The following is a 12488-nucleotide window of genomic DNA, read 5'->3' on the forward strand; positions in this document are numbered from 1 at the left end:
AAAATGCAGGCATGCAAAGGGAATAAGAGCTAAGGAGAAAGAAACACCTCATAACAGAGGCGGAACTAGCAAAACTAATGGCACACTGAAGACCAATATGGAAGTTGATCTCGAAGCAATAACCTGGTTCTCAATGATGACTTCTAGTACAGATGTACCTGGTTTTAAATTCTAACTGCCACTTACTGGCTTCATGGCTCTACTCTCATTTTCCATCCATTTATTCATCATGCTGCTGTCAAAGTAATCACTAAACTACAATTCTAACTATTTCATGCCCATATTGAGACTCCTGCATTGCCTAGAAGATTCCGTTTCAATAGCATTGCAGTCAGTCTTCTTCATGAACTAGTCTGTGGTTCCCATCCTTAACTCTTACTGCATACCCTTTTCCCACCCACATGCCCCCAATCCATCTATTTACTTCAGCCCAAAACATTAGTCATTATTCTACACTGCTCTGAAATTTCCGTCCTTCCTACTCCTACTTTCTATGTTCTCACTCCCAATCAAAATTCTATTATTCAAAGTCCAATTGAAATTATATCTCCTCCAGGAACCACTCCTAAAATACTTTCTTAGCATTTTATTTGAACCTTTATTGTCTATTCAAATTGTGCCACCTATGGCACATGTATATCTGTCTTGTCTATTATATTATAAATATCTTAGGGTAGGCACTGTTTCATTCATTTTTGCATACTTCATGTCCCCATATACGTTTCTAGAACTTAGTTAAATAACACCTAAAAATATGTAATACTTTTATCCCTCACTTTCTACGGTAGCACATTAGAATCATCTAGCTTCAATAATAACAATGAAAACAGCAAATATTAAGGCGGTGCTTACTATGTTCCAGGCACTGTTCTAGGCACTTAATAACTCACTTAATCTTCCCACAAAAACTAAGAGAAAGATACTATGGCTATCTGTTCTTACAGTTAAGAGAACTGAGAAACAGAGCTGTGGACTAACTTGCCCGGAATCACTCATCTAATAAGAGGTAGTGTTCAGATGGGAGCCTTAACAATATGGCTATAGAATCTGTGTTCTTTGCTGTTACACTCTGGTTTCTGCTCTCTTCAAAAAGTCCTCTAATATAATTGAATTAAAATAATTTAAAATAAAATACAAACTAAAATTAACATGTTGGCTTTAATTGCTAAACACAAACAATAAGGAAACACAAACAAATATACTAGATCTAGTGCTTCTTTTTGGTAAATATAAATAAATATGATGAATATGAATAACTAAAAAAGTTTTTCTCATAGAAAAGAGAAAACGGCAGAGAAATGCTTTCAACATTTTTAGGTGCAATGTGGAAAACCTTACCATGCATAATATCCAGAGGAATTGTATTTTTGGTTAACACTAATTTTAGCTGACTAAACAATATTATCACAACCACTATTTCAAAATGCCATTACAGTCTGGGTGCAGTGGCTCACACCTATAATCCTAGCACGTTAGGAGCCCTAGGCAGGTGGATTACCTCAGGTCAGGAGTTCGAGACCAGCCTGGCCAACATGGTGAAACTGTCTCCACCAAAAATATAAAACAAAGTTAGCTGGGCGTAGTGGCACATACTTGTAATCCCAACTACTTGGGGACTGAGGCAAGAGAATCGATTGAACCCTAGAGGCGGAGGGTGCAGTGAACTGAGATCATGCCATTGCACTCCAGCCGGGGTGACAGAGTGAGACTCCATCTAAAATAAATAAATAAATAAATAAATAAATAAATAAATAAATAAATAAATAAATAAAATGCTAGTACACAGTATTAAAATGTTTTAAAGTCACAGGGAATGTTTTTTCCATACTTTTTTTTTAAATAATTGTTTGAATTACAGATAACAGAATAGTTGTATAAATAGTGGGCTGACTGTAACAAAATACCAAGATATTTTGTAGTTATTACTTTTGTTTTTGGAATTCCCTAAATATATTTTTGATATAGCTAAAATATTCAATTATCCATAAATTGCTTTTTTAGCTATTTAAAACTTAACAATGTTACTGAATCTATTTAAATCTTCTTAGACTTAAGTTCAATTAAATTATAACAGCAACTGAAGTTTAAATAACTATGCATTATGTAGAAATAAAATGTACTTCTGCCGAATGAAAGCTCCTAACCAGAAAATCTAGTCATAACATAATAAAATGTCGTTATCTCTTCTGGTTGCATCTTGAAATATAAGAGTTATAAATAAATTGCAGGGAATGGGTATGAGAAGAAACATATACATTTATTTTCAAATTATCTATTAATAGATTGGATGTTCTTCCTCAATACAGAACTATAATTTAACAATTGAGTAGTAAGTGAAAGAAAACTTAATGAGAACTCTTTAATAAAAAAAGAGAAAAAAAAAGAAAGGCAATTTAAACATGAATAGCCATGAATGCCAATAGTTAGAGCCCTATCCCAATTTAGAGACTTTGAAGCTTACAAACACTTTTTTTTTTTTTTTTTTTTTTTTTTTTTTTTTTAAGAAACAAATGCAGATGTGGGTTGAATCTACGGTCAATCAAGTGAAAAAAGTCTACGAGGATGTTTTGTTTTTCCCTTTCCAAGTATTCTATCCATACAAGGTCCTGATATTGTCACATTATGATCCGAAAGTCTCAGATGCTTTAATTTTTTACTTAGATAATAGTTTTCTTTAGTTCAGCCAAAGGTCTTTTTGCACTAAAGGACACTAGAGAAAGCAAAATAAATAAATAATAAATACAAACAACAATAAATACACATTTTTTTTCAATTTCTTAGAATGTTAAATCAGAATTTGATTGAAACCAGAATTCTTATCTAAGAAGTCTTACACTATCTGGAGATTTTAGAGAGTTTTAGATAGAATAAAATGCAAAAGCTATTCTCTTTGAGGAGGTGGGAGATGCTCACATTAGATAATGCAAATGGAGTTACTAAATTGGAAGTTTTAGAGTGAAGAGTACGCTTTAGCATCAGCACTGAGTTTTGCAGTTTGTAGGGAGGGTTTAGGGTCTTTAATGAATGTTACATAGGTACAACAGAGCAGAAATTCATTGGGAAAGAGTATTATCGCATGGTCTGGGAATGCAGTGAGTTAAATAATTTAGAAAGCAAAGACATTATCTAAAAACACTAATACAGTACAATAAGTTTATTAAATTACAGATTCTTATCTATTTCAAAATTTGTATGAAAAAAATTATCCTTATAAGTGTGTATATTCATATAGGTTCTGGTTATTATTTAGAAAATAATTATTTAGTACCACATATAGGACCGGTATTTCCAGGACCAGCAAGGATGCTTAATATCCCAGCGTTTCACAATCCTCATGCACATTACAATTACCTGGGAGAGTTTCAGAAAGTACCACTATTTAGTCCTCACATCAGTATAGAGGTAGAGCCAAGACACAAATATTATTCACACAATACTCAGGTGTTTACTAACGTGCAGCCAAGGTTGCAATTACCGCCACACTGTGAAACAGGATTCCCTGTTTGCCAAAGCAGAAGTGGGTAGGTGGTGGATAGGTGCCTTGGGATATAAGGGTAAGTAGAAGGCAGACAAAATTAACCTAAATGAAATTCAGCAATAACTAGTCTGAAAGTGGTTGTGATAATAAGTACAATAAAATTTCCAAGAGGCCGGGTGCGGTGGCTCACGTCTATAATACCAGCACTTTGGGAGGCCGAGGCGGATGGATCATGTGGTCAGGAGCTCAAGACCATCCTGGCTAACACAGTGAAAACCCGTCTCTACTAAAAATACAAAAAAAATAGCCGGGCGTGGTGGCGGGCACCTGTAGTCCCAGCTACTCGGGAGAGGCTGAGGCAGGAGAATGGCCTGAACTCGGGAGGCGGAGCTTGCAGTGAGCTGAGATCGTGCCACTGCACTCCAGCCTGTGCGACAGAGTGAGACTCCGTCTCAAAAAAAAAAAAAAAAAAAAAAAAAATTGCGAGAAAGCAGACAGTGAAGAGAACAGATTTATTGATGGAAGATGTTAGGATTAGCAACAGACACACTTTCATTCTTTCATTACATCTTCAAAGATGAACATAACACAGTGCCTACTCTTAAGGATCCATCTTATAAGTAAACTGACAGCTGAACAGCCAAAGCTAATACAATATGGGAATCAAAATCAGACCTTAGAATAAGGGAGGGCAAGGAGAACCTTCTCCAAATCTAGGTTAAAAGAGAAAGAAAACAGATTTTAAAAATTGGATATATTTGAAGCTTATTCCAGGAAAGGGGAGCTGTAAGGATACAGAGGTATGAAAAAGAGCAAATAGAAATGGTCTGACTAGCAATGTGTTATTGGTGGACAAGTGGAGATTAGGCTAAGACGGTAGATGAAAGTAAATCATGAAGAACTATATTTGCTCAGCCGAGAAATTTATATTTATATAAATTTAAAAAATTAAATTTAAAAAAAATTAGAATGCTTTCTAAAGTGAAAATTATGGAGCAGGAGTTGTTAACTGGGGCCTGAAAAAAGAATTCAGGGAACACGCCACCTCAGAAATCAGGAAAAAAAAAAAAAAAAAAAAAAAAAAAGTCATTATGCATTAACCATTAAGTTCTAACTGCAATTTAGCATTTCTATCAGATAATATCATATAAATGTAGAAAGCAAACTATAGTAGTATTAGCAGTATCTGTGGTTTCATTACCAAGAGAAAATACATTTCAATGCTACTTTAGAGTTGCTGCAATTATCTCAAAATATCATTAACACTCATCATTAATTGGAAATGCGGGTGCTTATGAGTGAGACCTGTTGCTAGGTTTTATTACTTAATATGTTAATAAAGAAGGTACATGTCATCATATCATAAATTGCTATTTTAATATCATAATAGTTGTATTTAAAAATATAGTTTTGCTAACTTGATTTTAATATTTTGCTTCGTAATTCTACATATTTACTTTATACATTTGAGGGTCCTTAGGTTTTGCCAGGCTGTCAAATGAATCCACGTCTCACAGGGAAATTAAGCACCCCTATACAAACTACATTTGTTGTTGATTTTGTAGAAAGGAAAAGAAGAAATAATAATGTAGAAAAGACAGAAAATAACCAGCCCTTAAGAAAGGTCAACAAGCTGGGACCCAGAGCATAGGTTTAAGGAGTTACATTTCATAAAAGGAGGGAGTACCGCCAATGTAACAAGGAAGGAGGTGAAAAACATCATGCGGAAACAGTAGCTTTGGTGATGGGAGGGTGAGGCTCAACATGTTCAATGGTTTCCATTTTGTAAATGAAGTTAAAATTGAAGGTTATTTATCTTCCCTGAAGAGATCATCAGGATTAATCCATCATGACATACCCCTGTTGAGCATAGTCACCATGGGAAGTATTGACCTGACCCACTTCCAGGTCAACAATGAATACTTGGACTCATACATCACATAGCTCTGTACCACCCCCAATCTGACCCCACCTTTCTGAGGCCTCAAACCCTTCTGTGAAGTCCTTTGGAATGTCATTGACAAAATCCCTGCGACTTCAGTCTTTCTCCCCCCATGTTCCTTTACCTTCTTGCTCTGGTTAAAATCAGCTTGTCCCCTGAGAACACTATTTCTCTACCAGATATGGTGGTGGCTTTTTTACTCTAAACCCACATATGAGGAAAATATTTTCACTGACCACTCTCCCCTTCTCCTCACTAATTTTTTCTTCTCTAAATTCACCTACTCAATCAAGGTTTAAAATAATAAAACCCTAGCTGCTTTAAGGTTCATGTGGTCACAACCATACCACCTGCTACCTTCCTCCTTGTAGTCATCCACCATCATCCATTGCTACTTTCTCCTCATTAATCGAATATTTTTTCAACTAGCTTACTATCCTTCTCTTCAAAAAGATGATTCATCAACCACCACACTTGCAAGTCAATGTCTGTCCATCTGTTTCAATGACCTGGTCCTTCAAATCAGCCTGAGGCACATGCTCTGATGTTACTTCACCAGCTCTGCAGTGTAACCAGTCAGAACTGGTCATTGAGCCTTGAAATATGGATAGTGGGCATTTAAGTTTGCTATATTCTTAAATATCACCTCCCTAGAAAACATTTTTTTGACCACCCTACTCTCCTCACCAACCTCTACTGTCTTACCTCCACTAAGTTGTTTTATTTTCTTTATAGCATGTATCATACCTGGCATTATATTATAATATTATTTCATTTTTCCAGTGTATTTCCTAATTTTATACACAATGTATTCTGAAATAATTCTAAGGTTATTAAAGTTAAGATCAAATAAAGCTAAAAATAATTTAAAATAATATTATAGTTGCTAAAATAGAGAGGTATTGGTGCAGAGATAAATAAATGAATCAAGGGAAGAGTGTTGAGGAATGTGGGGATCATACAGAACAACAGAGTAAGTGTGAGAGAGTGTGTGAGCTCATTGGGAATTCATGCACTGATGGAAGTAGTGGAACTTTGTATAACCACATTGGAAAGCTATTTGGCACTATCTTGACATTAACATATTCTATCATTGGCAACTCTACTCCTGAATATATATGCCCTGGATCCTTTCCCATATGCATGTATCAAGAGAAGTTTGCTAAAATGATCATAGCAACATTGATAAAATGAAATATGGGAAACCACCCAAATGTCCTTTGACATGGAATGGATAAATAAATTGTGTTATATTCATATGATGGAACACATTACACAGAATACAGAGTAAATAATAAGAGCTTATACATACTGCTGTGTGCCAAGCACTGCTCTTGGTACTTTACATAAATTAATTCATAATTAATTTTTATCTTCAAAGAGGAATAATATTTATCCTTTTACAAATAAAGAAATAGGTACACAAAGGGATTTAGGAACTTGTCCAATATTATACATGCATAGCCAGGATTTAAACACCAAAATCCCCATTGAGTGCTCCCAATTCACTGTTCTACTTCTACAGCAAATAAGGCATGGGTACAGGTAACATAAATAAATATAAGAAATAACATTAAATAAAAGAAAACAAGACAAAAGGCAATCCCAGAAGAATGCAACACACCATTGTATATGATTTTTACATAGCTCAAAAGTAGTGACTCTAAATAATATACTGTGTAGGAAAACAGTATATAGAGAATATATACTGTATGGGAAAATATATAATAAAATAATTTTTAAAAATGAAAACGAGAAAGGGTAGTGGGTAGTAATTGCTCCTGGGCAGCAGGTTGCATGCGGAGAGAAACAGGGAGAAGACGAAGGTAGCCGCCCCTGCAATGGGATTGGTGATATTTTCATTCAGATGTTGGGAGCTGGGTTCACAAGTATTTATTTTATTATATTTTCTAATGAATTTATGTTATATATATATCCCTTTCTGTATGAAATATAATGTTTTAAAAGATACTAAAGAAATAAACAGAAAGTGAGAAAGTGAAAAAATAAAAGGCTTTGGCTACATTTTCAAGGTGTTTGATTTGAAGGAAAGAAGGAAAGATGTATCACTGGGTAGATCCGTGGTTAACGGGGGACATGTGTGTGTGTCCTTTTTTTTTAAGAGAGTGTCTCATTATGCTGCCCAGGCTGATCTTAAACTCCTGGGCTCAAGCAATCCTCCTGCCTCAGCCTTCAGAGTAGCTGGGACTACAGGCATGCGTCATATGTGTGTCTTCATTTGGAGGGTCTGAGTCTTGTAGATAGGTAGGCTAAATTAAATGTGGAGACTTTTCCTGATTATCATGACTGTAGGGAGGGTGCTACTGGCATTTTGTGGGTACAAGCCACCTAAACATCCTGCAATGAACATGGCACTCCCATCCTTAACTATGAATTATCCAAGATGTCAGCAGTACCAAGGTTGAGAAGCTCAGAGACAGAGAAAGCAAAACGGGAGAGATTTTTAAAAAATATTTTATCAGGAAAACAATTGAGAGAGTAAGGTCCAGACAAGATAGGAGGAGAGCTGGGCCCTAAAGCAGACACATTACATTTTTAGAGCCTGGTGAGCACCGAAGAACTGACCATTTTCTTAAGCTCACTCTTTTAAGCAGAATGTCATGAAGTAGACCTGACTCCTACTCCGCTGCTACTAAAAACAGCCTCAGAGGGCATACTGAGAGTTTTATTGCTGATCATTCTGAAGAAACAGAAAGAACAAATAGAAAATAAGAAATGCAGGTGGGGCCGATGTTACATCAGAGCTAATGAAGCATAACAAGCCTCAGGACTCCTTCCTGGCAACTGCCCAGACTGTAGACCTGAAAGGAGTCTCTGCAATTTTGAAAATTTTTAAGTTTGAGTTAATTATAGTACTTAAAATTACCCCCCTGCAGCTGTATACATTTTGGGCTCCACAAAATAAGGATTTACCCTGGAGTTTGGGGTACTCAAATAGGTTTTATAGCTACTTTCCTTGACATCCTGGCTAGATGGCACCCTGAAGCTCAATGACCACATACCACTCTATTTAGCTCCCTAAGATGCAGTTCATAAAGCCTCATCACCCTCCGGGTCTCCTACCCTTATATAGTTTTCACAGGTCATTTCCTCCATGAAAGCCCAGCTTCCGAGTATTAAAGTGCTGAGGGTATAATTAGGCCAAAACAATACATGAGAGTGAGTGGGCGATTCAATTTCCCCTGCTCTGAAGGGGATTCACATTACAATGAGAAGCTGCTATCTCTTGGTCTTATGGTCCACATAGGAAACAACAGCCCAGGAAAATTGTCATTAAATTTTGTGTACATGAGTCACCTATTTGTTATAAATGTAGATTCCAGGGAACCACTCCATGATAGTCACATAATATTTTGGTCCAAGGAAGATAATTTAAGAACTACTTCCTCAATGCAAAGGTTGTTAATTTTCTGAAATGATAGATCTTTTATAGGTTCTTCTAATATTCACATATTAAGAATTTTAATATAGGGATCCATTTATGACAGCCTTATTTATGATCCCTAGGTTAGATCCTCCACAGAAAATCAGAGTAAGTAGATGATACCAGAGAGAGAGACAGAGAGAAGAAAAAGAAAGAGATAGTGGCAGAGGCAGTTAGGATTAAAGTTGGAAAGAGATCAACCAAGAAGTGAGAGAAAAACCCATTGAATTTGACAGGCAGGAGGTCGTGCGTGTGCATGTGTGTGTGTGTGTGCGTGTGTGTGTGTGTATTTATATTTTATATATATGGAGAGAGAGGAATAGTGAAAGAGAGCAATTGGTATACATATGTTTGAAGTCAAAAGAGAACTACAGAGAAAATAAAGGCATTAGAAAGAAAGGAAAGATAGGGTGAAATGCAATATTTGCTTCTACTTTAACGTGAATCACTAAAACGATAGAAAAAGGATTAAAAAGACATAATCCAAAAAGGACAAATAAAACTGGAGTGTAGATGCCAAAGAAATATCAGCAACATTTTAAGAACTCTAAAACATATGGGCAAGTGTTGGCACTTTGCACGCTAGGAAAAGCGGAAATCTAAATGCCTGCAAGGTGACAGGAGCCAATATGCAAGCTGATTCATAAAAAAAGACTCCAGAAATTCTCAGAAATTAGAAGCCTAGAGTGAGAAGAGGGGTGGGTGTGGATGATGTCAGGAGAAGTGTTTCAAAGTATGCATAATAAGCAGTAACGCCAGACAATAAAGGGGGAACAATCTGACTTAGAGGAGTCCCAGAAGAAAGTCAAGAGGAGAATGAAGAGAAGATGTAACAGAAATAATGAGCATTCTCTAGAGCCAAAAGTCATGGGGTCCCTGGTAGAAAGGTCCATTGTGTCTCAGTGCAACGGGTGTAAAAAGAGAGATGCAAGAGAAATAGGAGAAGGTTTTAAAACACAGACATTAAAGAAGGGATTCTAAACGCATGAATGAGAGACAGGTTACATCCAAAACTTTGAAATTAGAAAGAATTGGACTTCTCAGCGGCTATACTAGAAGTTTGGAAACAATGGATTGATATCCTCAAAATTCTGAAGCAAGTGATTTTCAACCTAGAATTTTATATCCATCTATCAATAATGTGTGAAATTGGAATAATACAATTTTCAAACATACAAGACTCAACACTGGGCTCTGTATCCTTCTTCCAGAAGCTAGGAAAGGATATGCTTCCACAGCATGGCAAACTATAGGTGGGGGGGCCAGAGAAACTGAAGTTTTATACAAGTCAGGGTCTGAGAGGATGCTCCAGGTGATGGTGAAGCTAAGCTCCAGCTAGGCAAGTGGAGCATGGAGGATACCTTCAATTAAAAAATGGAAACAACGTGAACTGATGAAAACTGGTAAGTTTTACTACATTGAGAGGAGTATAAATTTTGTAGAGAGATTTTGTAGAGAGATTGGTGAAAAATTAGTGAAACTAATATAAAAATCTTATCAAATAAAAAAATGAGATAATGTTAAATTTCAAGAGAAACAAGAAAATTGCAGAAAGAGTAAAGGAAAGAAGGAAGGAAACAAGGGCAGAAAAAAGGGAGGGAAAAGTGTGATAAAGTTCCCACATGTGGCCCAGTGGTGAATACTATCTTCCTAATCATAATAAGGTAAAGACACTGGTATTTAACCAAAAATTGTGGTATAATTATTTTGGGAAGATAGAGGGCAAGTGATTGGAGGGTTGCTGATGAAGTATAGTACATAGATATTTTAACTGTGGTATTGCAAAAGAAGGATGCTAAAATCCTCATCTTCCTTAAAGATGTATTTCTTAACAGATATTGCCTAAAATGAAACATATCAATAAACAGTACACAAACGTTATTTTGAAATATGTAGAGAAGAACCAGAAGAAACAGCAAAAGATTTAAAATTATTACCTCTAGGGACAGGGAACTGGCAGAAACCAAGGAATGATGCTTTATGTCATAATTTTTTTAATGACTTTAGAAAATATGGACATGGCTCATAAACATAAAAATAAATCAATTGTAAAGAAAGTGTATTACATAATACATGCACTTATGCCAAAAATACTATGTTCTAAATATTTATGTTTTGTGTAAGATTTATATGGATCTAGGAAAATTTGGCTTAATTATTTGTATAGTTATAGACTATAATTACAGATTATTTTTCTCTTTTTCCAAAAGATGTTGGTACTTTCTTGTTCTAAATTTATAAATGACTTCACCATGTTAAAGGAGCATCCACCTGAGTAGTGATATTACCAGCAGAACTATATGAGGTAGTTAGATCGAGGCCCCATATTCACATTTCTTCAAGCTTGCGCTTTGGAATAGTAAAGCCCAGAGGAACTGGTGGTGATTCATCATGCTCCAAACCCAGGTCTCAGGACAGTGGGTGTGGTGACAAGGTCCACCATGCAAGAGGAATGTCAAATGCACCAGGCAAGAGTGTCTGGAAATCCAGGTATCAGTGTTGTACTAGAAAAGTTCATACAACATGATTTAGAAATCATTTCCTCAAAATGATTTTAGTTTTAACTAGTATTTTATTTAAAAAGTAATCACTCAAAAATTTAAAGTGGTCAATACAATTAAAAAAAGACAAGGAACATTCTTGGAATTTCCCCCCTTTTCTTTCTCTACTGAAATGCAGTTTGGATATTTCTATACCTCTTTATAGTCGTCACTGATTCTCTCCAAGCTGAGGGAATATACAAGGTCCCTGCCTCCCACGAAGAGCCGCTCTTGATATTCATCCAGCAGCATTGTGTGGAGATCAAGAAATCCAAATGGGCTATGAAATATTGATGTTCTGTTCAGATTCAAGAGCTCTGAAATGCAAAGTGATATGTACACTAAGCACACAAGAAAATGGAAATACTTTTATAACCCGTTTCTCATAGCTCTGTTTTCATCCCTATTGGAACCAAGTCATTAACATGCATTTTATCATAAATATACTGGCAACAAATTTTAATGTGCACAAGTTAAAATATTTCATAAATTTATGAATCTAAAAGCTTCATCAATTTAATAAGTAAGAAAAATATTCTATATTTTTAAATCCAGAAAAATAGTCATCCTTCACAATCTTTAACATAAAGTGCTAGGTGAAAGTCATTTTATAGCTCCTCTAATGTATAATGGTTACAAATCTACATTAAACCCACCAGAGTGTGTTTATTGAATTTCAGATAAACGCCACTCAGAAAAATAATGTTTCTACTTGTAATTGGTTTTGATAGTCACATCCAAAATCAAATTTTCCCAGTCTGCAAACTATCAGCGTCATTAATACAATGAGGCATTAATGTGGTAACAGTTACAGTAGGGATCACTGATAAAACTGGGGGGAATATATTTTCAATCACTGCAATTTTTGCTAATACTGTTACATTCCTGCTTAGGTCAGAAATTTTGAGCTGTATGTTTTACCTATATACATTTAATTGTAAGAAGTCATAATCTGGCAAACCTCTCGTGCGTGCATTTGTTGGTTAAAGGTATTTAATTGCATATGGCAGTTCAGTGCTTAAGGTTGGTAAAATGATATATGAGAGCCTTTGGTGATGAGAGAGAATAAAAACCCCAAGCCTA

General features: G+C 35.6%; 1 protein-coding gene across 3 annotated transcripts in view; it reads right to left on the bottom strand.

Annotated features, from left to right (window-relative positions):
* SEMA3E (semaphorin 3E) overlaps positions 1-12488 on the bottom strand; it is a 282783-nt gene that overhangs the window by 109457 nt on the left and 160838 nt on the right. For all 3 annotated transcript variants that reach the window (XM_010353559.2, XM_030931851.1, XM_030931852.1), the window contains exon 2: positions 11562-11722. In XM_010353559.2, coding sequence (XP_010351861.1) covers positions 11562-11722 — 161 coding nt within the window. The remainder of the gene's footprint in view (positions 1-11561; positions 11723-12488) is intronic.

The sequence above is a fragment of the Rhinopithecus roxellana genome, chromosome 6 (assembly GCF_007565055.1).
Source record: "Rhinopithecus roxellana isolate Shanxi Qingling chromosome 6, ASM756505v1, whole genome shotgun sequence".
Classification (NCBI taxonomy): domain Eukaryota; kingdom Metazoa; phylum Chordata; class Mammalia; order Primates; family Cercopithecidae; genus Rhinopithecus; species Rhinopithecus roxellana.